The sequence below is a fragment of the Xiphophorus hellerii genome, chromosome 9, assembly GCF_003331165.1.
Source record: "Xiphophorus hellerii strain 12219 chromosome 9, Xiphophorus_hellerii-4.1, whole genome shotgun sequence".
NCBI lineage: Eukaryota > Metazoa > Chordata > Actinopteri > Cyprinodontiformes > Poeciliidae > Xiphophorus > Xiphophorus hellerii.
Genome location: NC_045680.1, coordinates 13,392,570 through 13,417,648, shown reverse-complemented (window position 1 = coordinate 13,417,648; position 25,079 = coordinate 13,392,570). Strand labels below are relative to the sequence as shown.

At 37.7% G+C, this 25,079-nt stretch overlaps 3 protein-coding genes across 7 annotated transcripts in view; 1 reads left to right on the top strand and 2 right to left on the bottom strand.

The window, feature by feature from the left end:
* Positions 1-196: 196 nt before the first annotated feature.
* cpox (coproporphyrinogen oxidase) lies at positions 197-13,952 on the bottom strand. 2 transcript variants are annotated; one of them, XM_032571640.1, is made up of 7 exons: positions 13,242-13,952; positions 12,438-12,581; positions 12,242-12,352; positions 11,960-12,101; positions 11,365-11,583; positions 10,988-11,092; positions 197-306 (listed from the first exon to the last, which is right to left on the bottom strand). In XM_032571640.1, exons 1-7 carry the CDS (start codon positions 13,786-13,788, stop codon positions 222-224), a joined length of 1,353 nt encoding a protein of 450 aa, XP_032427531.1. In that variant the 5' UTR covers positions 13,789-13,952; the 3' UTR covers positions 197-221. The 2 variants fall into 2 exon arrangements, with proteins under 2 accessions (XP_032427531.1, XP_032427530.1); XM_032571639.1 differs by lacking the exon at positions 197-306 and adding an exon at positions 10,338-10,903 and having other exon boundaries at positions 13,242-13,948.
* A 253-nt stretch (positions 13,953-14,205) lies between these two features.
* On the top strand, positions 14,206-20,540 carry ccdc181 (coiled-coil domain containing 181). 4 transcript variants are annotated; one of them, XM_032571638.1, is made up of 6 exons: positions 14,206-14,899; positions 15,875-15,976; positions 17,261-18,331; positions 18,445-18,591; positions 19,510-19,667; positions 20,233-20,540. In XM_032571638.1, the coding sequence occupies exons 2-6, from the start codon at positions 15,878-15,880 to the stop codon at positions 20,402-20,404; spliced, it is 1,647 nt and encodes a 548-aa protein (XP_032427529.1). In that variant the 5' UTR covers positions 14,206-14,899; positions 15,875-15,877; the 3' UTR covers positions 20,405-20,540. The 4 variants fall into 4 exon arrangements, with proteins under 4 accessions (XP_032427529.1, XP_032427528.1, XP_032427527.1 ...); XM_032571637.1 differs by having other exon boundaries at positions 14,207-14,899; positions 15,872-15,976; XM_032571636.1 differs by having other exon boundaries at positions 14,207-14,926.
* A 1,061-nt stretch (positions 20,541-21,601) lies between these two features.
* The window catches only part of p3h2 (prolyl 3-hydroxylase 2), a 48,470-nt gene continuing 44,992 nt past the window's right edge, over positions 21,602-25,079 (bottom strand). The window contains exons 11-15 of the mRNA XM_032571634.1: positions 24,766-24,916; positions 24,389-24,506; positions 24,222-24,297; positions 23,865-24,005; positions 21,602-22,560 (exon numbers count right to left, since the gene is read on the bottom strand). Coding sequence (XP_032427525.1) covers positions 22,468-22,560; positions 23,865-24,005; positions 24,222-24,297; positions 24,389-24,506; positions 24,766-24,916 — 579 coding nt within the window. The 3' untranslated portion in view covers positions 21,602-22,467. The remainder of the gene's footprint in view (positions 22,561-23,864; positions 24,006-24,221; positions 24,298-24,388; positions 24,507-24,765; positions 24,917-25,079) is intronic.

The following is a 25,079-nucleotide window of genomic DNA, read 5'->3' as shown; positions in this document are numbered from 1 at the left end:
AAATATTTAGTATATATAACATACTAAATATATATTTAGGAAGAGACAAATACCACAAAGCTCAATTATTAAAACATTATTTTTAAAGCTTTTAAGAAGACTGATTTGAAAAAATAAAGTCCTCTGACATTTCCTTATAAACACAGGCCTTGTGAAACAGGTGACAGTTTTACAAAAATACTACAGAGGCTGTTCTTTCTGTAAACCTGTGACTGCGGCTCTCACACCCACTCCTTTGGGTTTCTGAGTACTTCCAGCATCTCGGCCTCTCGGGAACCTTTACCAGGCTCGTGCATGAACTCCCACCTGGATACGAAGGAGGAGTCGGTTACCAGGCAACACAGTCAACTTATTACTATTGGACAGAGAGCAGGAGAGTTGATGTCTTACCTGGCAGTGAGGGGGAGGGACATGAGGACTCTGCAGCCAGGCATGGAAAGGCCGAACTTTATTCCCCTGTCATACATCAGGTTAAACTCTACATAGCTACAACACAAACAAAATACCAATTTTAAAAACACTCTTCACATTATAGAGTTCCTACTCATCTTTAATGAAAAAAATCTTAGATTAATTTTCCAGATTCAACTTTCTGAAGAACACAGTGCTTTGATTTATCATTAAATTTAAAATACTAAACTTCACTATGAATTTCTACAGCAGGCGGATTTGAAGGAAGGAAGAATAAAAATGATAGGAGGGTGGAGGGTAGAAGGAAGGGAAGAAGGAAGGAAGTACCAGACAAAAGTGTCTGATACTATTGTACAGTAATCTTTTAATGTTTACAAAATCCATGATATCCTCTCCCCTTTTTATGCAAGCATTAGTAGGGGGGTTATATATTAACTGGAACCTGTATTTATTGCTTTAAACCAGTGTGAGTTTGAGAAAATCCACAATAAGTTCAAACAGCCTTCAATTCTTGTTGCAAAAGTTAATTATAAATTATTGTAATGTCAGAAGAAAAAAAAGTGGACTAAATAAATTAACATCCTCAAGTTGATTCAAAATTCATATTGATGACTGTAGACGACAACCGGATATCCCTTGACAAATAAAAAGCATTACACTATATTCATCCTTTATCCTAAAAGCTATCAGTTTTGAGGGATATAAAGTCATTTTAGGAATTTGAGTGCTATAATAAATTTTCTGCGATGGACTGGTGAACTTTCCAGGGTGTACGCCGCCTCCTGCCTGAAATGTCTAGTTGGAGATAGGCACCAGCACTCCTCCCAACCCCACCAGGTAGAAGGGTGTAAGAAAATGGATGAATGGATGGGTGGATAATGAATTTTCCACTCACCTTCCTCGTCGCACCTGCTGCCAGTCCTTCTCCTCTTGAGTGAAGGAATCATTAAGATGTTTCTTCACGATGGGAAGATAACAGGGCACCACGGTTCGAGCGCAGCTCTTAATAAAGTTGAACACCTCCTCCTGATTTGGGGAGTCAAGGTCATCAAAGAAGATTCCTCCGATGCCCCGAGTCTCTCCTCTGTGACGGATGTAGAAGTACCTGTCACACCTGGAGGACACAAGAAGAGAACAGAGAAGTTGATAATTTTCCAACTTGAAGACTTATCTGGGAAGACATCAGGCAGATTCACCTGAACAGCTACTGTATAATAATATTCTTTCATCTATACAACAGAAGACAACATCACCATTTTATGTTGTTGTCTTCTGCTCATAGATTCAAGGCAATTAAATGTAACACAAAGACGTATAAATGTTCATTTGTCCCAGTTAGTGTCGTCCTCATCAATAATTTGAAATAAGCCCAAACTGTGGTGGTATAAGATTGTATGGTGCTATATGGTGGTGTACTATTATTGTAAAAAAATTCTGTATATATGTATTTATCGGCAATTGTTCTTGCTGTCTGCAAACAAATTGACCCTTGGAGACCATTAAGTTTATCTAATCTAGTCTAATCTAATCTAAAAAAAAAATTGGCACATTTTGTTCACATCCATACTAATCATTTATAACCTCTAACATTGCTCAACTGTCTTCTGCATCTGTAGATTCCAGGGCAAGACTGGAATCAGTCCTAAAAACTCACATATAGGCTGATGTGCACAGACACGTCAGAGTCACTGGTGGAGCTGTACCATTTTTTAAAGTCTGCGTAGTACTTCGGGTGATGTTTGTCACAGGCCTCCTTCAGGGTGTTGTGGAACAGAAAGGCGTCTTCTCTGTCAATATACACCGGGGTCAGGTCTGTTCCTCCACCAAACCACCACTGCTTGGAGCCTGAAAGCACACACACACACACGCACACACACACACCCACACACCCCCACCCCCACCCACACACACACCAACACACCCACGCCCACACACCCACACACACACCCACACGCCCACAATACAAGCAACAGGGAGAAGGAAACAGAGCTCATCATTAATCCACAGAGTCAATAGAGCCACAGATGCTTTAAAAAGGGACTCACCGTCCTCTTCTATTTCAAAGTATCTGTAGTTGAAGTGAACTGATGGAATGTGAGGGTTCTTTGGGTGGATGACGGAGCTCACACCCATGGCACAAAATGGCAGCTTACCTGAAGCAAAATAGAGCCAAGTTATATTTGAAATGAAGGTTTCCAGGCAGAAAGTATAACTGTACTTGTTGGATACAATGCACATAGTGCATGTGACCAGACACTAGTCTGGTCACATGCACCAGACTAGTGGATGACCCACCATGTCTGAACCCACCAGACATGGTGGGTTCAAGCTATAAGCAGAACCCACCATCTTTCCCTTTGAGGACTTTTTCTCCACTTCTCATTTGTTTCGCAGCCTCCTCAGTCAGACAACCTAGCAACACTGTCACATCCACTCCTGCCTTTTCAAACACATTTCCATGATGCATCACACAGCTGATTCCTCCTCCACCTAAAAACAAACAAAAATGGTAAGAATTAGTTGTTTTAAGCACTTATGTCTGTTGATATTGTTTGTGAAGAGCATCTTACACAGATGCTCTTCACAAAGTATTCATAATAAAAAAAATTCATAATAAAAAAAAGAACAAGAATAACAAAATAGGTTAAGGATTAATACTTTATATTACGAAACCAAACAAACTAAAAACTTGTCTGACAAAGCAAATAGGAACAGTTAGGAGGCTGATCACTGTAGAGACATTAAAAATGGAGTCATGTCTATTCTTCTGTTGATGCAGGTTGGAAGCCTCTGCAGTTTGTAACTGAATCAGTTTGACTTTAATTGAAAGTAATGATCATTTAGCTATTTTTTAATGTCTGACATAATCTAATAGTTGGAATTTATGCATTTCATTAAAGAAACTGTATAGCTGGATGTTTTGCACAAAAAAGTAATGAGATGTTGGTATATTTCTTTACAGCAGAAACAAAGCAAAGCAGAAACAAATGATCTGAAAACAGAACTCTGAGGGATTTTCAAATAAAAAGTTGATCAAATCTGAAATTATCTGCTGGAGATTCACAACAAACTTGAATAAATTTTATTTTTAAGAGCAGTATTTGCAGTTAGGTTAAACCATTGAAGATCCCCATATTACCTTCCTTCCTCTCCCATTTCTCCACCTTGAATGTCCCACCGTCCACTTCCTCCAGGGCTTTACAGAACTCAGCCTGAGTCTCCATGATCAGCATCTCCATCTTGGTGCTCATCTCGTCCTTCTTTTCCTCCAGCACACTGATGTCTGTCACCGGGGTAGTCAGGAAGCCCCGGCATCTTTCCGTAATGCTCTGTCCTTTCTCCTCCTTCTTCTTCACGTTGTGGGAGATCTTGGTCGCCATCTCTGCTCACTGAAACTCCAGGGATCCAGTGTGATACATTAACTGGTGGCCAGATGAATTTATAGCAAGGCAGATGGTTCTGTGGGCGTGGCTTTTTAGACTCACTTTACTTAAATGACTTCAAATAATCATTTTGATCAAATTTATTCATGTGTGACTTTAATTGCTTTTCTTATTTAATGGAAAGACTTCAGTTGCAATGTTGTGTCTCTTTGACATTAGCAGAATATTGACACAGTTTTGCACCCATTTGTAAAGGAAATACAGCCACTGATTTGTCATAAGCGTGGTCAGAAGTAAAAGTAGAGTGAGAAGAAAAATATTTCCAGTATTTTCCTGTGACTGATGGAGTCCAGCACCAGTTACTTTCCTTTTATGAGGATGATGATGAAACAGCAAATGGCATCCATCAAGCTTTGATAAACTGTCTGAAAAGCATGTTTAGGGGACCTGGCATGTCACAGAATAATGCTAATGTCATCTTTGAACAGCACCACTCTGCTTACCAACTACTAAGAAATGCCAATGATCACATTTGAAAGCAAACTGCCCAGCATTACTCAAAATCAGCTTTGTCTGCTCAGCTCTTGACATCATCTCTCGGTTTACCTGCCGTGTTCCTCTAAAACAGACTTCTAAGAATGCAGAAAAACTGTGTCTATATTGATTTTATGAAGTTCTTTAAAAAACAAAATTGTGCGTCACAGATGTTTCTGAGGAAGTGTGCAGTTTCAGAATGAAGATGGTTCAGCGGAAGGAGGACAATATTTTGGATACCACACCAAGCAACTCATGAGCAAAGAAGTTCCTGACGTGAGGTCCAAATAGACTTCTTGAATTTCTCTGACTCAGATATTGCATGCGATGTTAAATGGTTTTAGTTTTCACCAGAATATTTAAAGTGGAACTGAAGCCAGTTGACCTGTATGGGGAAACCTTCTGCAGTGACTTGAAGACAGTGGCTGCGACTCTCCAAATGGCAAAGATAATTAACAAGGATCAGCTCTATGAAGAGCTTTGTTGTAGCAAAAACAAAAAACTACAGAAAGTAAGATGTGATGCAACAAAAACCAAAAAGATCCAGAAGACGATAGTGTCTCCAAGCATCAGAAACGACATTGCCAAACAGTTAAGACTCTTTCATTTGTTTTTATTGTCAGGCTCAAATGCTTTTAAAATTTGTCGAGAGAATTTTTTCTTTGATGCAGAGTAAATGTTCAGACTTGAGGAACAGATGCAGCACAGACCTGATCAAAAATAAGCTGCAAATTTCTGTGAAGACATACTGTAATTCTTCCAGGTTTTGCAAAAGTAAAAAAAAATACAGCTTGAGAAAAAAGTAGCAAGAAATATTTGTGAAAGATCTTCTTTGTAAAGGGGATCACTGGCCTTAGTAGAATCCAGCTCTTTAAATAACATTTAATGAGTAAAATACTTTTGAGCAGCAGTGCAAGTCGTATTACATTTGTTTTTAATTTTATTTACATGGAAATGTCTGCTTTAAGTCTTAGTCTTGCATTCTGTTTAATGGGGTCATCACAGCTGATAAGTTGTAAGAAAATAAAATAAAAACATGGAGTTGATTACATCCTTTTTTAATCCATCATGTTACATTTAACATAGACAAATAACATGAACAAGATTAAATCTATTTTAGGTGGATGTAACTCAATTTTTTTTTAATTTGAGAAATATTGCGCTGTGACGTCCCGGGAGACAAATCTCCCTGAAAGATTTGGGATGGGACCTAAAGTAATTCCTGGAGAGATTCCAGTTAAAATTTTTGAGAAAACAATATTTACTGAAATTGATGAATAGAAACAGAAACAGCCTTCGTTGTCCCACAAAGAGGAAATTCTGAATGACACATTGTTCACAATATTTTCGATATGTCTGAAAACAAGACACTGTCGTTCTGAGAAACCAAAGAACGAAAGCTTGGAAATATTTTCTCCCTTGAAAAGAAAAGATTTCTCTTCAAGGAAAATATCTTCTCTTGAAGAAGATATTTCTCTTCAAGGGAGAAATACAGTATCTTCTGTTCACGATATTTGAAGAAGATACCTTTGACATGACAACACGAAGAATTATTGGCTAGTTGTTGCTGATATCATGAGAGCTGCCCGATTTCAAAGTTGGTTTCAAAATAATTGCAAAATGCAATCCGATTCCATAAGACATCCATTAATAGCTTAAGAATAACTTCTTAATTATTATTCTCAAAACATTATTTTGAGAATAATATTTTATGTTGCCATTTTGAAGACATTATATCTGCAAAACTGTTTTTTAAATTAAATTAGTTATTTTAACTGTTGTTTCAGAGCCTAACATCAAGACAATAGTCAAAGTAAATCTTAAGATGATAGAAATACAGATCCAAAGCTGACATAAACGATGAAGAGCAATGGAAAATAAAATGTTTAAAGGAACAACTTATCGTTTCTACATTCAAATGTGTTATAATTGAAATACTATTGAAAAAGGGGTTTGGAAAAATATAAACGGTTAAATGTTAGTCATTCATATCAGGTCACAGGATAAGAACGAGTATCAGGGTCTCTTATAAAACCATAATTAACTTTTGAGGTGGATTTAGTTTTTTCTCTTCGTTTCAGAATAATGACGGAGCCGAACGCCCAGACAAGACATTTAAACTTTATCGCACATCATTGAAATGTTATGTGTATGCACATAAAATCAATAACAATAATAATAATATAGTATTGACATACTTCGACGAGTACTCCTCTGAAGATTAAAGATTAAAACTGAGGGACTCGGATGATCCCTGCTGAATGAACCAGCAATAGATGAAGAAATACTGGGAAAATAATAATGACTGCCAGTATAGCTACTGTTCTTTTACTTTAAATACTTGCTTTATTTCCTTTTATTTTCCTTACTGTTATGTTCTTGTTCTTTTTTCCGCCCACTGAAGAGGAGCTGTGCTGTGATATGGTTTGTGTTAACTGTTTGCACTTGGATGATATGTAAAATATGATAAATAACAAGCGTCTGCTAACAAAACGAACAACAAAAGGCAAGACGAGAGAGCAGGGAGTGAGTGCAGTCTGCCCCCGGAAGAATAGGACAAACAGGATGATTAAAAGAAATTCTCTGGAAAGTAAGATGTTTTAGAATTAACTGCAAACCTTCAGCTTATATTTTCATGAGTATGAGTTTGGACTTACAAAAATTCCTCACAAAAATGAGTCTCTTACAGTGAAACTGGATGAGGCAAGAACTGCATGGACTGAGAGTGATTAGGAAAAAGAGATAATTTCTTCTGCTGCGTAAGCTTGTGTAGATCCAAATAATAGTTTTTTGTTAAATGTCAATAATTTCAGTATGTTATAGATTCTAATGTTTTTGGAGGGGATTGTGAAAAGTGAAGGACTGACATAAGAGGAGAGAGGAGGAAAATAGTCTGATGGAGAGAAAAGCTCAGAAGAATCTGACATGATGTCCAGTATTTATAACTAAGGTTTAAACCATAAAGAGATTAAGTGATTTGAATGGTAAAGTAACGCAGTGAGTGGTGCAGAGTGGTATTCAGTGAGGTGCTGGGGCGTTGAGTTTTCTGCTGTACATGAGATTCACTGCGTATCTCTAACTGTGGGAGTGTGAAGAGGCATGTGCAAAATAAACTGTTAAGCTTAATGCCATTTTGTTACAAGACTCAGGTGTTGTAAAAAAAAATAAAAAATAAAATAAAAAAAGAGAGATGCAGATATGAAGAACTAAAGCTGAAATGATTTTAAATATTTTAGGATTAATGACTGGGGGGATATTTTGCAAGACCTGCGTCTTGGAGGTGAGCCAGTACACTTCTCAGATGCCTCACACTAAGGAAACAGAAAAAATATTTCCAGTGTCTGTGAGATATTTCTCTGTGACTGATATAGTCCAGTGCAGGTTACTTGGCCTTTAGGAGGATTATGGTGAAACAGCAAATGGCATTTATTAAGCTTTGATAATTTAGGAGACTGGGCATGTCACAGAATAATGCTAATGTCACATTTTAACAGCACCACTCTGCTTTAAAAAATGCCAATGATCACATTTGAAAGCAAACTGCCCGGCATCACTCACAAGGCCTGCAATCAGCTGTCAGCTGATATTAAGTCAGTTACTTTTAAAGATCTACAACTATGTCCTCAGTATCTGTTTTTCCAAAGCATTTTGTTACAAGCTTTTGATCAACTTGTAAAAAAAAAAACATGAGAAAACAAAATTGTGCATCACAGATGTTTATGAGGAAGTGTGCAGTTTCAGAATGAAGATGCAGTGCTGTAGTCAAGACTACCTAACCCGAGACCAAGACAAGACCAAGACCAGAGTGTATCGAGACAAGACTAAGACTTTTAGGGTCCGAGTCACAATTTAGTCACAATTTCTGGGATCATGAGCGCCCCCTGCGATGAGGCAAGAGAACTGCCTGCCTCACCTCGAATCTGTTCTCTGCCGTTCATGATCGCCCCTCAGCACACGAATCACGTTACATACACAGTTGGTGACAAAAAAAAACAAAAAACACTGTACATTATATACGTACATAAGCTAAATTATGGAAAATCAGTTCATATATTAAATGTTTTTTAACCCTCCTGTTATGTTCGTTTCTGGGGTACAGCAATAATGTTCGTGGGTCAATTTGACCCGTGGAGTGTTTAATCAAACCAAAAAATTCCTCCAAAACATTTTTGTATCTGATTATTGACTCCAATACTAACCATTTCAATCAATATTTGTGCAATGATGTTTTTTTATTTCTCAGAAATTAAGGATCAATGACGACAACCTACTCATTTACTCATTTGGACATTAAAAAAAATGGAATTTACATTTTCATCTCCACTGAAAAAAACCTAGACACAAAAAAACCCAATAATTTCCTTGAAATTGATCTTTGGCAATTTCTTTTATATTACATTTAATTTTTTTTTCAATGGGTGATCTTTATAATTGAACTTGAGACACACATACTGTTCAGGGTCAAATTGACCCGCTGATTAAAATCAAGATAAATGAGTCATGCAGAGAGTATTTATGTTTTCCTTCACATCTGCTGAGTGTCCACTCAGTGTGGGTGGAGTTTGTCCACGGTAACAGAAAAGGTTCTTGTCAAAAGTTGTATGAACACCTGCTTTCTCGCAGTTTCCTAGTGAAGTAAAGAGAATAGAGATAAAGTGGGCTGGGGTGTGTATGTGGTGAAATATGGTTCATAGCTGCAAGTAACAGAAACACGTAAATGGTAAGTCACGTTCTTGCTTGGATTTTAATCGGTGTGTTTTGCATCCAATGAAAACAAACATGTTAACAAATAAACTGGACAATATGTGCGGTCTTGACTGGTCTTAAAATAAAATTCCGAGTCCTCAGCGCCCGAGACCATCAAAAAATGTTCTCGAGTACTACAACACTGTGAAGATGGTTCAGCGAAAGGAGGAAAACATTTTGGATACCATGCCAAGCAACTCATGGGCAAAGAAGTTCCTGTCGTGAGGTCCAAGCAACAAGACATTTTGAATTTCTCTGACTCAGCCATTGCATGCACCGATAAATGGTTTTCATTTTCACCAGGAAATTTTAGAGTGGAACTTAAGCCAGTTGGCCTGTAAGGGAAACCTGTAAAGGTGACTTGAAGACAGTGGCTGCAACTCTCCAGATAACGTTTAATATGTCAAATGCTTTTGAGTAAGTGCAAGTTGGTATTGCATTGGTTTTTAATTTTATTTACACGGTAATGTCTGCTCTAAATTGTAATCTCGCATTAAACATAGCATAACATAATGCGGTCATCACAGCTGAAAGGTTTTAAGCAGATAAAATGGAAACATGACAGTGTTGATTAAATCATTTTTAAATCCATCATGTTACATTTAACATAAATAACATGAACAAGGTTAAATTGTTTAGGTGGATGTAGATTAGATGTTGGAGAAATAAAAATTATTGTGCAGTGAAGTCATAAATGACTCAGTTATTAAACCCCATCCTTTGGTGGGGCTGTGCTGAATTGGCTTAAGAGGAACTTGTTCACAGAATTACTAATAAAAGTAAACATAACACTCATTTACTGCATTATGGACCAACATCATCACAATGAACTCTTGCCAGTTCTGTGTCATATTTGGGTACAACATTCTTAGGATTTTGCAAATTAATATTTTTATGTTTAATATAATACAAGTTCTGTTAGTAGGCTGGCATAAATTACATTTTGCTGGCAATTCTCTTGAATTGCTTTCTCAATTATCTATCCAGTTAATATTAAAGACACCCAGGACAATCAACTCAATGTTATATTTAAATCCTTTAAACAGCTCTTTTAAATGATAAATTACGGGGGATTGTACACTATAAAAATTAATGCAAGAGACGGAGAGAAACATTTATACAAACACACTGACATTTTTTCCACTTCTGGGTAACTCTCAAATAAATCCCTTATATAATTTAGTACACCACTTCCCTGCAATTTCAACTAATTCTTGCTTTTTAGGTTTGATAGATCGAACAAAATTAAATGTTTAGAGCAGATAGGAATATGTCAAAATCTGATTTATTGTTTCTGGTACATCAGTGGTAAAAGCACATACATTCAGTTTGTCCTTTTCCCTTTTAGTGCTTCAATAAATAAATGAGAAGATTAGAAGACTAATTCAAGTCACTGGAAAATTAAAAATTAAGAGAAAGGAGAAAAATTATGCTTGCCATTATGAGTAAAAAGACAGACAGATCTACAAGCAGGTAATCTATGAAGGTAATTTATGCGATTCATTCTACCAAGGAGAGACAAATGGCACAAAACTCAATTATTAAAAACATCATTATCCTTAAAGCTTTTAAGAAGGCTGATTTGAAAATACATGAAAGAAGGAAAATTAACAGTGCAAGTAAAGTCCTCAGACAATTGTTGAAACTTGATATTTTCTTATAAACACAGGTCTTGTAAAACAGGTTACAGTTTTACAAAAATACTACAAAGGCTGTTCTTTCTGTAAAACTTTGACGGCGGCTCTCACACCCACTCCTTTGGGTTTCTGAGTACCTCCAGCATCTCGGCCTCCCGGGAACCTTTACCAGGCTCGTGCATGTACTCCCACCTGGACAGGAAGGAGGAGTCGGTTACCAGGCAACACAGACAGCTGATTACTATTGGACAGAGAGAAGGAGAGCTGATGTCTTACCTGGCAGTGAGGGGGAGGGACATGAGGATACTCTCGATTCTGGAGCCAGGTGTGGCAAGGCCGAACTTTACTCCTCTGTCGTACACCAGGTTAAACTCTACATATCTGCAACACAAACAAAATAGTAACTCTAAAAAATAGACTCTTCATATTACAGGGCTCCTACATTAAGCTTTGAATAACTTTCCCAAAATCAACTTTCCAAAGTTCAGGGTGCTTTGCTATAATTTTAAAATATAAAATACAAAACTTCACAATTAATTTCTATAATAGCATTTGCGTTGACAAATATTTCTTTTTCAAACACAGCATTCAACTAAATTTACTCCTTTCCCCCCGAAACACATCAGCTGTGATATAATGCATTTTCCACTCACCTTCCTCGTCGCACCTGCTGCCAGTCCTTCTCCTCTTGAGTGAAGGAATCATTAAGATGTTTCTTCACGATGGGAAGATAACAGGGCACCACGGTTCGAGCGCAGCTCTTAATAAAGCTGAACACCTCCTCTTGATTTGGGGAGTCAAGGTCGTCAAAGAAGATTCCTCCAATGCCCCGAGTCTCTCCTCTGTGACGGACATAGAAGTACCTGTCACACCTGGACGACACAAAAAGTGAACAGAGAAGTTGATAACTTTACAAACTTAAAGTCAAGGATTTATCTGGAAAATAAACATCCATCTGAACAGATGCTATATCATTTTCTTTCATCTATACAACAGAAAACAAAATGTTGAAAAATAGTTTCCCCACCCTTCCTGTCCACATCAACACTAGTCATTTATGACCTCTAGCATTGCTCAACGGTTTTCTTCTGCATCTGTAGATTTTGGGAGAGACTTCCTCTTATCACCAGCCAGCAGTGAGGGTACACCCATTGTAATTCATCCACACAAATTCACTGGAATTAGTCCTTAAAACACACACATAGGCTGATGTGCACAGAAATGTCAGAGTCACTGGTGGAGCTGTACCATTTTTTAAAGTCTGCGTAGTACTTCGGGTGATGTTTGTCACAGGCCTCCTTCAGAGTGTTGTGGAACAGAAAGGCGTCTTCTCTGTCAATATACACCGGGGTCAGGTCTGTTCCTCCACCAAACCACCACTGCTTGGAACCTGAAAGCACACACACACACACACGAACACCCACACACACAATACAAGCAACAGGGAGAAGGAAACAAAGGTCATCATCAATCCACAGAGTCAATAGAGCCACTGACACCAAGACACAGATGCTTTAAAAAGGGACTCACCGTCCTCCTCTTCTATTTCAAAGTATCTGTAATTGAAATGCACTGTGGGAATGTGAGGGTTCTTTGGGTGGATGACGGAGCTCACACCCATGGCACAAAATGGCAGCTTACCTGAAGCAAAATAGAGCCAAGTTATATTTTAGATACCTGAAATGAAGGTCTTAAGGGAGAAAGTATAACTCTAAGCAGAACCCACCATCTTTCCCTTTGAGGACTTTCCCTCTGCTTCTCATCTGTTTCGCAGCCTCCTCAGTCAGATACCCAAACACCACCGACACATTAACTCCTGCCTTCTCAAACACCTTTCCATCTTGCATCACACAGCTGATTCCTCCTCCACCTAAAAACAAACAAAATGGTAAAAATTTGTTGTTTTTCTGCATTTATGTCTGTTGATATTGCTTGTGCATGCCTGTCTCTTCCATTAAAAAAGTCCCCAGAGTATTAAAAGGGGAAATATTGTGATTTAGTTGTTAAAAAATGATATATATATATATAAAATATTACTTCATAATTTAGTTATTTAAACACCTTGAAAATTCTGCTCTTTCTGAAACTCCACCTTCAGAAAGTCATCACAACATTGCTCTTCTAATAAACCTTTAACAACAGAAAACAAAATGTTTTTTGTTTAATATAATACCACCAGAAATTCCACCAGGTGTTTGCTAATTGATTCTGGCTAGTCTGAAGGAGCTGATTGGGGGAGTCCTAGAGGAGGGCTGCTCTGTGAGCCAGAAGCTGGGAAGTTTGGAAACTGCAGCTCCAAGGAGGCGGTGCTAGGTCTGCCCAGGCGTTTTGCACTTCTGAATGGTTGTCATTGGAGACTAAAGGATTTTTCAAACATGCATGAAAGAATCAAGGCAACATTCCAGGTATGTTTCTGATGCAAACAAACGTCGATTTTACATACTACTGCCCCTTTAAGAGCAGTGTTTGTATTTGTATGGCCTGCTAGAGAAGTGCAAACCACTAGCTGCCCCAGTGATCCCCGCATTACCTTCCTTCCTTTGCCATTTGTCCACCTTGAATGTCCCACCGTCCACTTCCTCCAGGGCTTTACAGAACTCAGCCTGAGTCTCCATGATCAGCATCTCCATCTTGGTGCTCATCTCATCCGTCCTTTTCTCCAGTACACTGATGTCGGTCACCGGGACCGACATGAAGCCCCGGCATCTTTGCGCAATGTCCCCCTCTTCTTCCTCTTCCTCCTTCTTCTTCTTTGCCTTCTGGGGGATTGTGGTCGCCATCTCTGCCCGTTGGAAGTGATTAGCGTTAGCCAGAAAGCCCACCACCGCTGCGGCTGTTACTGCCGCCGCACCACTAAACGCCAGGGCTCCCCTTCTGGTTGTCCCGGCTGCGGACCGACCAGCGGTCCCGTGGGACATGAACCGTAAGTTCAAGCCTTTGGAAAGCCATTCCCTTTCCGGAAGGAAAGTTGCGGATGGGCCACCAGCACCTGCGAGACCCTTTAATCGAGAACCCAAACACCGTTTTGCTTTGGTCTGAGCCGTCTGCTTTACCGATAAAAGAACGATGGACGCCATTTTCAAGAAAAACACTTAAGTTTTGCTATCTTCAGTGAAGTGACAACAGTAACTAATCAATGAGCAGGAACAACCCTCGACTCTATCATAAGTTGCATGCCTACGTGCTATTAGTCGTGTTTTAAAAACTGTCCAGTAAAGGGGCGGGTGGTTTCTGGGTACTGATAACGGCTACCTGGGAAATGTAGTTCTAACGTATCCAAGGAGGGAAGAACAAAGAGTAGAATGCTAAATGACAACTACAAGACCCAGAATGCCGTACGCTGGACACGGATGTAACGTTCAAGGACTTCACATTTGCCCAGTGTTTTTCGAAGTGATTAAAAAGTCTAGCGCTGCGTTTTCTCGAGTTACTTAAAAAGGGGATCGACATACGTTTAATATTCTATGTTAATTGTTTTTTATTGCTAATATACTAAACCTTTAATTTAGTAAATGATAAATTTCAAATGATCCAGTATACCACATATCTGTCTGTCTGTCTATCTATTTATAGAGAGCAGCAGTTGATATTTTAGTTGCAATATTAAATACAGTCATATTCAATATTAGCATAATGGAACTCGTTTTGTCGGATTTTCTTGATCAACTTCTAAGCATGTTTTATAAATACTACGGTATCCATCAAGCCCATATTCGTGTATAGAGATGTTTTATTGGCCTGGTGGAATGTTCTAATCATAAATGTTATGTTTTCATTGGCTTTAACGGAAATTTATAATTAACAGAAATATGAAAACATCAGTCTGTGTGTAATTAATCTATACATTGCGCTTAACGTAGGTGAAGCCGAAGTAATTAAACTTTTCAATACACATAAAGGTACGGAATGGACCCTTATGTGTGAAATATAAAACAGTAGCTTTACAGCAGGCCGTGTTTGTTGTACGCATGCGCTTTTGATAAAGCGTGTTGTTGGTTGCCATGACGACACGTCTATTAAAGCTTTTAAGGCTGAAGAGACTCGGGCCAGATTATGATAGCAGGTGTTGCCATACAGACTGCTACGCAGTATGTAGGACAACGAGATGGAGAAATAACAACGAAACAACCCGACAATCTAAATTTATTTCCCTAACTCATCGACGGCACGTCATTGCGCAGCCTGTTGGTGAGTGGAATAGCTAACATTCATTTGGTAAGAATCTCTTATCTATTTCTGTTTAGCATGAAAGAGGAAAAGATCAGTGTTTGATTGCTGCTCTCGCGACTTTTAGTTTTCCTATTTTACTTATCTCTGTCAACCAGAACTATAAAAAATAAACCAGATTAACGGGGGTATTTTTGTCTTCGCTTGTATTGAGTCCAGTGTTGTAAATTCTTACAATTTACAATACTACGCAAATTAAAATTAAACATTTAGCCGTTGTTTTAGCTGCGGGATTCGGATTGATGGTTTAAAAAGAAATAAAGTTTGGGTAATTATGCAATACCACCTATTATTCACCAGATGGCGACAAATCACGAACAATTTATTCAGAGTTTGTCTTTATTTCACTGTGATGTCGATTTAATAAGTTACTTATGGACATTGCCAAACAGCTATGCATCGCATTTTAAGTAAATATCATATTAACAACAGCAAGATTGTAGTGTTTTTCTTGTTTTGCTTATTCAAGCACACACTGGTTAAATCCTGGTCTCGTACTTCAGACGACGTCTTTATGTTAACAGCCATTTGCCTTGATCACTGAATTTTTAATTACACTTTTCACTCTGACCGCTGCCAGTGGTTTATATCCAGCGGGCTCCAATGTAGAAGAGTATAAGTGGATAAAACATGTGTCTTAGATTTGTGTTTATATTTTTAGGAGATGCTGATAAAAATCAAATACAAAAAAAAAAACATACTTTGGTTTAAATAAGGATATATATTTACATAGGAACATAGTACAGCCAAAATGCATATTTACTATGGACCAGAACTATGAAGGGATTTTCCCTATTACTTTTAAGAAATATCTTAAAACCCAGTGTGGATCAGCTTCATGGTATGGCCATATACAGTTAGCTATATTTGTAAAAAATTACTTAAAATCATTGCAAAATTTATTTAACATTTGGTCTTTTTGTCTCTCATCAGCAGATCATGACTGAGGCAAATTCATCCAAGTCTCAGGAGGATTATGAAGACGACTTTGAAAAGGATCTTGACTGGCTAATCGGTGAGGAGGGCCAAAGTGAACAGGTAACCGACTGCTTGCTTTTTCTCCCCTTTCTGTGGGATAACAATACATTTTAATTTCTGGGGTGAATCCACGTTGTACTGCAAAAGTATTTATACCTCTTGAGGTTTCAACATATTGTCACATTACAGCTGCCACATCATCTGTCTATGTGATAGACCAACCCAAAGTAGTACATTTTGTGAAGAGGAAGGGAAAGGATTTATGATTTCTCCTTTTTTCCCAGTTTTAAAAAAATAAAAATCTAAAAAAAATAAATAATCTGTGTTTAGCCTTTGTGAATCTATTCCTTGGACTGCAATTTAAGTTGGAAGTGATTTTTTTACATTTGTCTAACAGTTTTGTAGGGACTGAAAATATTATCCAAGTTCTATTTTCAAAAAATCTAAAGCTCACTCAGTTTTGCTTCAGATTTTCAATTCAAATTATGTGAAGACTTTGACTAGACTATTTTAACACAGCTCCTTCAGAACTAACATGGACTTCTTGGTTGCTTTGACTCTCTGATGATACTGCAAATATAAATACTGCTCTCAAAAAATTAAATGTACACATATACAAAAGACCACATGAATTTAATAATGCAAATTTACTGCTATACATCATGCAATAATATTTAATTAGATTTAATCATATTTTTGACTGTACTGATGTTCACCAATGCTCTCATGTAACAAAGAAGAAAAACAATAAAAATAAGGAATTATTTTTTGTGTTACATAATCAGTTATATTATATTATATTATTGCATTATAATATATCACACAATAAATCACAAATTTTATCACAATTTTTAATGAAAACAAACAATAAAAAATGACTGCCCATTATTTTTATGTAAGCGACACACTTTTCAAAATTGTATTCGTAAAACAAATTTAAACTATCATTTCTCTCTGACTTAATAATTATTATAATCTAAATGCCATGAAATTTGTGTTTGTAATGACACTAAAAGTATGAATGCAATTGCATCAAGGCTCTGTATGTTTGGAGTTCCCTTCTGTGTGTCCTGAATGTGTCACTAACCCACAAAGCTCCTTTAAAGTGTGATGGGTAATAGTGTTAAGTTACACAACCTGGCACATCTCACTGCTTGCATGTGAAACCAATGCTTTTCACATGCAGTGGCATACTTTCAGTCTGATACTTCCCAATGCATCATTGATGAGCAAACAGACATATCTGCTATCACACTAGCAGATTATCAAAGTCTAAGTGTTGAGCTTGGTCTTTTGTCTACATTACAACCTAAGTAATGAATGTCTATTTCATCTACTGAACAGGGCTCTGACTATGGGGACATAGACGCAGAAATAGACAAAGAGCTGGAGAAGGAAGAGACCCCAGGAGAAGGGATAGGAAATGAAAACAGGGACCAAAAACCAGACCATGTGGAAGAGGCTGAAGAAAGGTGGCCGTCTCCTATGGAGCCGTTAGGCTATGACACAGACAAGGAGAGTACATCATTGCCTGCAGAATCACCTTCTGAGATATATGAGCAGACAGATGAGGAACAGATGTACATCTTGGGTAAAATCGAGCAGGCCAACAAGGAACTGCAGGAACAGGAAACGCCAGATATGACGAGACAGAGACGGCTTCACTTTAAAGACACACTGGTGGACCTGGTGGTGCCCCCACTCCTTCCAGATAGCAACTCCGATGACACTGATGAAGAAAAGGAGAGCGCCTTGATTGTAGGTGCAGCATGTGTGGTATCAGGGATGTTGTCTAACTTGATCATTGACTCTAGTGGACAAGTTAGCATCAAGGACAGAGCCATGGTTTCAGATGCAGAGTCTGAGGTATCACGGAAGAGGTCCGAGTTAAACACCAGTGATACCGAAGGAGAAGTCAGCAGCGAGGACAGAGCCAAGGTTACAGATGCAGATTCTGAGGTATCACGGAAGATTTCTGAGTTAACACTTTCTCCTTATGACGAAAGCAAGGAATACAGAAAATTTAGTGTTGAAGGACTTCAGGAAACTAAGGAGAGTAAAGTGCTTGTGGAAAAAGATGGTAAGTTTGACCTTGTTAGTATGAAGGATATGGAGAGCCAGAGTCTCCTCCCGCCAATAGTAAATAATGTAGGCAGCAGTACACAGTCGTCTTCTCACCTCCGACCCTCCTTTCAACTGGGCACTGATCAACGTCAAGCGCCTCGACCTCCGACTGAGCCCAAGGTCAGACCCAGTTCGGCCAGCCAAGGCCAGAAAGGGACCCAGATGAGAAACGGCAAGAGGCGAGTGCAGTCTGCGACAGGAACTCTTTCCAAGGCGACTTTTGCTCTCTCTCCACAGCAAAAAGAGCTGCTGCAGAAGATGAATGAGAGGAAGGAGAGGCTTGCCAGAGAGGTGTGATAATAAAAAATAAAAGATAAATTTGTAGATATTTGCATTGCAGTATTGTAGTTCTGACATTGGTAAACTTTTTTTTTTTTCACGTAGATTGTCGTTCTTCTTGTCAGGCAGAGCAGAGGAAACGTGAGGAAGAGGAGCTAAAGAAACAGGAGAACGAGCAAGCCTTCAAGTCCTGGTTGATAAGGAAAAGAGAACAGATTTTTGAGGAGAGAAAGATTCACCGTGCCAAGGAGATAGAGAGGACGAATGCTAAGGTAGGCAGCACAAAACCTGTCAAATATTAATCCACTACTGAAATATGAAGGGTCCCATCTCCTCCTCTCTATGAAGATCAAAGTCTCCCTCTAACTTTCTCTCATTTTTTTTAGAGGAAACTGTTTCCCAAGCCTGCAGTTGTTGTCAGTGATAATCTCCAAAAAGATAACTATGCAGCCTAATGCAGAACTGGAGCTTGTATGAGTGTTTTGAGATCAAAATATTGAAATAGTTTTTAATCTTAGGGGTTGTAATGATCAAAACAACCTCCAGCCTTCAATTAGCTACAATGATTTGGAGAGTGAGAATAGGCGGTTATAGCTACAATGGCATTTAGAAGTTTTTATGCTCACACTGTGAGACTAAATGTCAAGCCATCAGCAAGACGCTGGCATAGTACAAACTGAATACTGGAGGACTCTTAGTCAGAATCAGAGGACTTCATTTAAATTGTTTGGCTTCGTATGTTGAAGGTGGTGTTTATGCACAGTGCATGAGTTTTTGTAGAGTTGTTAATAATCAATGCCAAAACCAATTTTAATGCGTATTTCAAAACTTTTGTCAATGTTTTAGTCATTCAGATGTTGACTCCAAGCCAAGTTTAGAAATTTGAAGGAAGTCTTCTTGCTTCATTCCAGCTTCACTGTGCAACGTACCCGCAATACTGGCACTGAAACATGATGCTGAAGGTCACCTCTTACCATTATGTCCCAAAATCTCAATCATTCTCTTATTTTGTCACCATCTGACCCTTATATGTTTTCTCCTGGAGGAAGTCAGTGTGTCATACTCAGAAGGAAAATCCTAAAAATGCCTCTTCTTCCTCAAAAGTTAGAATGCTGATATAAACTTTCCAACTAAGAAAGAAAAAACGTTCACAATTTTTGAATTATCTCCACTTCTACCCGCGGCCACAGAGAGACTTCTATGACCCAGAGGAGGCCTACAGGTCGTGGCTTAAAAAGAAAAAGGAGCAGGTGCAGAGAGAAAGACAGGTTCTGGAGCTCAAGAAACTTGAGGAGGAGTGTAACTGCCTAATGCACAGCCGCCAGGAGTGTGACCATGCCTTCAATCTGTGAGTGTGACCTCCTTATCTGTTTCATTCAAAGTCATCAATAGTAGTAACAAACAACAAATAATTAGATAATTCCACATCTCAGCTTTTTACATTATACAGACATCATTGCAGTGTAGTTAAAGATGATGTTCTTGTGAAGGTCTTGGTTTTCACTTTACTGGAGCCTGTGAGGTTCACAGTCATTTAATATGGAGACTAATTAGTTTGGGCTATTGCATATTGACAGGGGTGATAAACTGGTCTAAAACCCAGTGGATGAGGTGGAAAAAATGTTGGGACTGGAAAAACATCTACCAGTAAGCAGGGAGACAGTAAACTGTGTGAACTTTCATAATAAGTAGATATTATAGATCTTTGGTGTAAAATATGTTATATTTGTAGCTTTGCTTTCTAAATTTGATGTTAAGAAAAGGGTAAATATTACAAAATTAATTTTACAAACATTTTCTTTGGGGATCTGGTCTATAGAGCAGAAAAATAACTGTTAAAAAGTATTAATCATCAGACTAACTATCGTGTTGAAATCATTTTTTTTTAGACAATATTTTCTTGCCTTTTCCAGATGGCTGAAGCGGAAACAGGATGAGAAGCGAGCACAGCAGCTGTTAGCCTTAGAGCAATCCCGCAGGTTGGGAATGGAGGTGCGGCGTTCGCGCCGTATGACGGAGCTGATCTGTTCCGTCAGCAAAACCAGACCCTTCCAGTTCACCGACGATTCCGCTTACCGCTACTGAGGCAAACAAGCCCCACACACCCTCCTAATTCATACACAACATCTAGCGCTTATTAAAAATTGCAACTGAACTTTATTTTATCATATATATATATATATATATCTGTTCGCAAGGTATGAATGAAATATTGTGTGTACTCTGTGTTATGTTGTATTGTTTTCTGTGCTATGTTACAATACGTTTTGAGAAAAGTAAACCACAGTGACCTCCTTTCATGTAAACAGACCTCAATCAATCATCCAGTAAATTGAGTGAATTTTTTTTTTTATTATGAATTATATTCTGTGTAGCAACAGATACACATCACTTTGTATGAAGTGCTTCCTAAAATACAGATTAATTGATTCTCATTGCATGCCTTTGATCAGAGTGCTTGATTAACTTCATGTAGACCAAGCTAATTCTCATGAATGAAAAACTTTATCTTCTGATGTATGTCCAAAGATGTAAAAAAAAAAAAAAAAAAAAAAAAAAGGGTTTTATTGTTTTGTGTCTAAGAAAACCTAGACAGTACAATTTCAGCACTTTTTACATTTTGGTTAAATCCAAACTATAATAAACATTTATAGTCAGCAGCTACACGAGTATCTGAAATGGCAATAAAGTCTTAATTCTTAGGAAAGTGACTGTTCAGTCTGATCTTTGGTGCTCTTCAATGCTCTCAGTTCTATTTTTGTACATCTACTTGCTGACTTAGTGCAACATTGTTATTCTGAATAGTTAATCGGAGCACGGGTAAGAAGATACATCCTCTTTAAATGTGTTTTAAAAGTTTATGATTCATGTTGAATTAAATGTTTACAGACTGAGACCAAACAGTTGAAACTTTGATCAAAATGCCTGAATTCGTAGGTAAAATCGTTTTTAATAAGAGGACGACCTACAGTATAATCAAAGTAAACAATAAGGGATAGAGGACTTTATCTAGATAGAGAATCAATATGGAGATTTTTTTTTTGTAGATTTAGGAGTTTTACACAACAAAATTATACAGTAGTTCTGTTGTGTAAAACTGCTTTTCACCTTCCAGGTATTCAAGTCACATCATGTTACAATATTATTTCCTCATCAAATTTAAAGTCATATAGAGATTTGATTGTGCTATAACATGGCACTATGTGCCTGGAAAATACACATTTTAAGTTCATTTTGAATATTGGATATTTCATTTTAAGTATAAATAATAGACAAATTATAAACAATTTCAATTTGTTTTTATTTCTATGCGTGAACACACCCATTTTATGTTAACTTAAACAAAAATGGTCTCCCTCTTAAGGCCACAATACAAATATTGAGAGCACATAGGAAACTTTAAGTTTTGACTTACAGTGCATCATCATCATCATGATCAATACAGGCATGAAGTAATAAATGCTCATAAAAACACATTCCTTGAAACAGGAACAGCTGGCATCTTTCATGAAAAAAAAAACAACCTTTTTCATATGAAATGCAGACATCAGCTGTCTAAAAAAACATAAATAAATCAAATACTCATGAGATCACCATTCTCATATCAGTAAATGTGCAAAACTGTACAATGCTCTTACAAATTATGTATTCAGCATGGAACAGGTTCCAATTATTGCAATTTCCAAAATAGAGGAACAGTGTACCACCAACCTTGAAAATTATTACTGGCAATTTCAAAAACTGAGTAACATCTTACTGTGTGTAACAATACATATATTTTTGTAGCAGTTCTAGTTGTAATAAAAGTTTCAGGTATATTTTGTTACTAACCTCAAAGTTTTCTGAATTAAGATGGGAAACAATCACAACCCAAAACAGTGAAACATCAACTTCACAGTTCACAGCATAAAAAAATACCAAACAACAGGATGTTACTGGAAAAAGGTTCAAAAGCCAAACAGAAGTTTAACGGTACAAATAAAACCAATTACACAACACTATTATTAACTTTGCACTTCGGTATAGCACAGTACAAAAATAGAAATGTTCTGATCCAAACATTGTTTAATAAATAGCAAAATATACCAAAGGGTTTCATTGGTAAAGATAATGAAGAAGTGATGGACACTTCTTTGTGTGCACCACCTCTACAGTTCATCTTTAGGGTTGATGGTGAGGCCCTGACCCCAAACAGACTGTGTGTCCAAAGCCTGGATCACCTCATCCGCCTGCAGTCTCTCCTGGAAATAATGAGGACAAAAAGACACAGGTGAAAAGGAAAGAAGAGAAAAAACCCCAACTTTGTTCACATATTACAGCAAATAAAAGGAATGACCAAATAAAGATATTGGAAGATTAACTTCTTTAGCAGTTTTTACACCGAGATGCAACATGTTGTCTATGAGTGCAGTTACCTTGATACTCATATGTTACTGTAAAAAGCTCTGGAAAAAATTAAGAGCCCACTGCACTGAACCCCATTGAAAACCTCAGTTATTCCACCAAATAACTCAGGACTCTTCCCGAGTTAAAACATTAGTATTGTTGTTTCTAAATGAATATTAACTTGTTTTCTTTGCAATACAATATTTGAGGCCTGAAAGCTCTGCATCTTTTTCGATATTTTGACCATTTCTCATTTTCTGCAAATAAATACTAAATGTTTGCTTGGAATTCCGGAGACATGTTGTGAGTAGTTCATAGAGTAAAAGAACAATGAACACATGTTACTCAAACATATACCTATACAGAGTAAAATCAGAGAAACTTATCATTTTAAGTGGTTTCTTAATTTTTTCCGGAGCTGTATATTTTAGGACCATGACTCAGACGAGGAAGTATGAGAAGTCAGATTGTAGCAAATGATGAGTAATTGTAAAAGAAGATTAATAGTAATGCCATTTTTATCTGAATCACTGAGAGATAGCAGTGGGTCTCTAAACATTAGTAAGTGTTCAAAAATAGGAATAAGCTTAAACATACAGATTATTCATTGCCATGTCCAGTTGTTTCTAGTTTGATAAATAGGGTAAACTATTTCGACATAGCCTGGTGTTGTACTCGTCCACATGAAGGCTTCTAATTACGCTCTCATAATTGCATCTGTTGATGTCATATCAACAAAAATGAAAAAGAAAAGGACTCTGGCACCCAAATTGATGGAGTGTAGGCTTGTTAGGAAACTTTAATAAGTAATTGTACTCACTCCGACTGGAAAAAAATTCAGTTTCAAAGTTTTATGCAAATTGTATGAGACATCCTCCAAAAGACTTGCAGCTTTTATGACAGAGAAATGTGATTCTAAAAAGTACAGACTCAGTTTGGGTTAAAGACGAAAGCAAAACATAATTTCAGAACACTGTACTCTTATCAGCCTACTCCACAAACATGAGGTTATCACTGCTGATCCATCACACAGAGTTCTAGTAAAATGGTTTTCACTTTGTGGCTGCAAACAAATCCTGCGGTGTTAATCATTTTCTAAAGCACTGCAGGTAAAACCGAAACCATACTACTAACTGAAGTGACCTTAAAGTCTGTTTACCAGTTCTCTGTAGAGCGGATCTAAGGTGAACCACAGGGCCACAGCACACCTCTGCCCACTGGTGACGGCTTTCACACCGTGTGGATTCTCTCCCCCTGATGAGAAACCCACCAGCCGACCACACTTTGGTTTTATTGATGCCTGAAAAAGAAAGAAGATCTAAATTTAGTTTGTTTATATTATCACAACACTTCTTTTGGGGCCACTTGCAAGTTAGATGAAAATTTGCTTTAAATCTTTTATTTGTTCATTAATTATCTTCAAACACTGAACATATAAATTAACCCCTGGTGTTATCTCCTTCTATAGGATTTCCATTATGAAGTAAAATCTATTTTTTCTGGATAACCGTCTCACCGTGACTGTTTTGGCATCCATTTCTGTGAATATAAACTCCCCTCCTTCAAAGTCTCCATTTAGATATAACAGTGCACTGAAAATGGAAAAGACAACACCAAATCAATATGAGATTATATAATCCACTGGATTAAATCATGCTTTGAAGACACACATCATTGTCCTACCTGTAATCTCTGTATGTGTATGCTGGTGGTTCTTTCCAACACTCGTTGGCGTCTGGATCCAGCAGACAGTTGTCAGCATGGATGGGATGGCTCAGGTCATTCCTGTGATCTTGTTGGCCTAAGGAACAACAAATAATAAACCAATCACCCAACAAACAAACAAATCAATAATCAATATGGACATTAGCATGTTTGGATCTAAATTTCAAGTATTTATTGTAAGAGGATGAAAGCAGTTTTTAATTTCCCCTTATGGAAATCCAAAGATACAAGTTTTGCCCATAAACTGACCTAAATGTTATTAAAAAGAGTCATGGAAAGAACCCAAAATAAACTATTGTGGGGCTTTAGGGGTTTATGTTGAGTGAGTTAGTGACCTGTGATGGCTGTCCGACACACCAGGTGTGTGTAGGAGAAGTGCAGCGTAGTGTTGAGCATGAAGTAGGACTCCACGATCCGTCTCACTCGCTCGCTGGTATCATAGAAGAGTCGAGCGCTGCTCATGGGCACTCGGCCCTCATAGCCGTACTGCAAGGAGGACAAAATGTAGTCAAGCAAAAATCAGGACTTGTATAGTGTAGCTGACTTTATTCTTTAAGCAACATCCACAATGAGATCCCTGCATCCTTTAGGTCACATCTGTCAAACTCAAGGCTCGAGGGCCAAATTTGGCCTCCCTTTGCTGTTCATG

Coding starts and splice junctions, on each gene's coding strand:
- cpox (XM_032571640.1), bottom strand. CDS start 13,788: ATGGCGTCCATCGTTCTTTTATCGGTAAAGCAGACGGCTCAGACCAAA. Junction 11,093..11,364: donor CAGCAGGTGCGACGAGGAAG/GTGAGTGGAAAA, acceptor TTTGTGTTGCAG/ATATGTAGAGTTTAACCTGG. Junction 307..10,987: donor TCCCTCCCCCTCACTGCCAG/GTAAGACATCAG, acceptor CTTCGTATCCAG/GTGGGAGTTCATGCACGAGC.
- ccdc181 (XM_032571638.1), top strand. CDS start 15,878: ATGACTGAGGCAAATTCATCCAAGTCTCAGGAGGATTATGAAGACGAC. Junction 15,977..17,260: donor AGGAGGGCCAAAGTGAACAG/GTAACCGACTGC, acceptor TCTACTGAACAG/GGCTCTGACTATGGGGACAT. Junction 19,668..20,232: donor TGTGACCATGCCTTCAATCT/GTGAGTGTGACC, acceptor TGCCTTTTCCAG/ATGGCTGAAGCGGAAACAGG.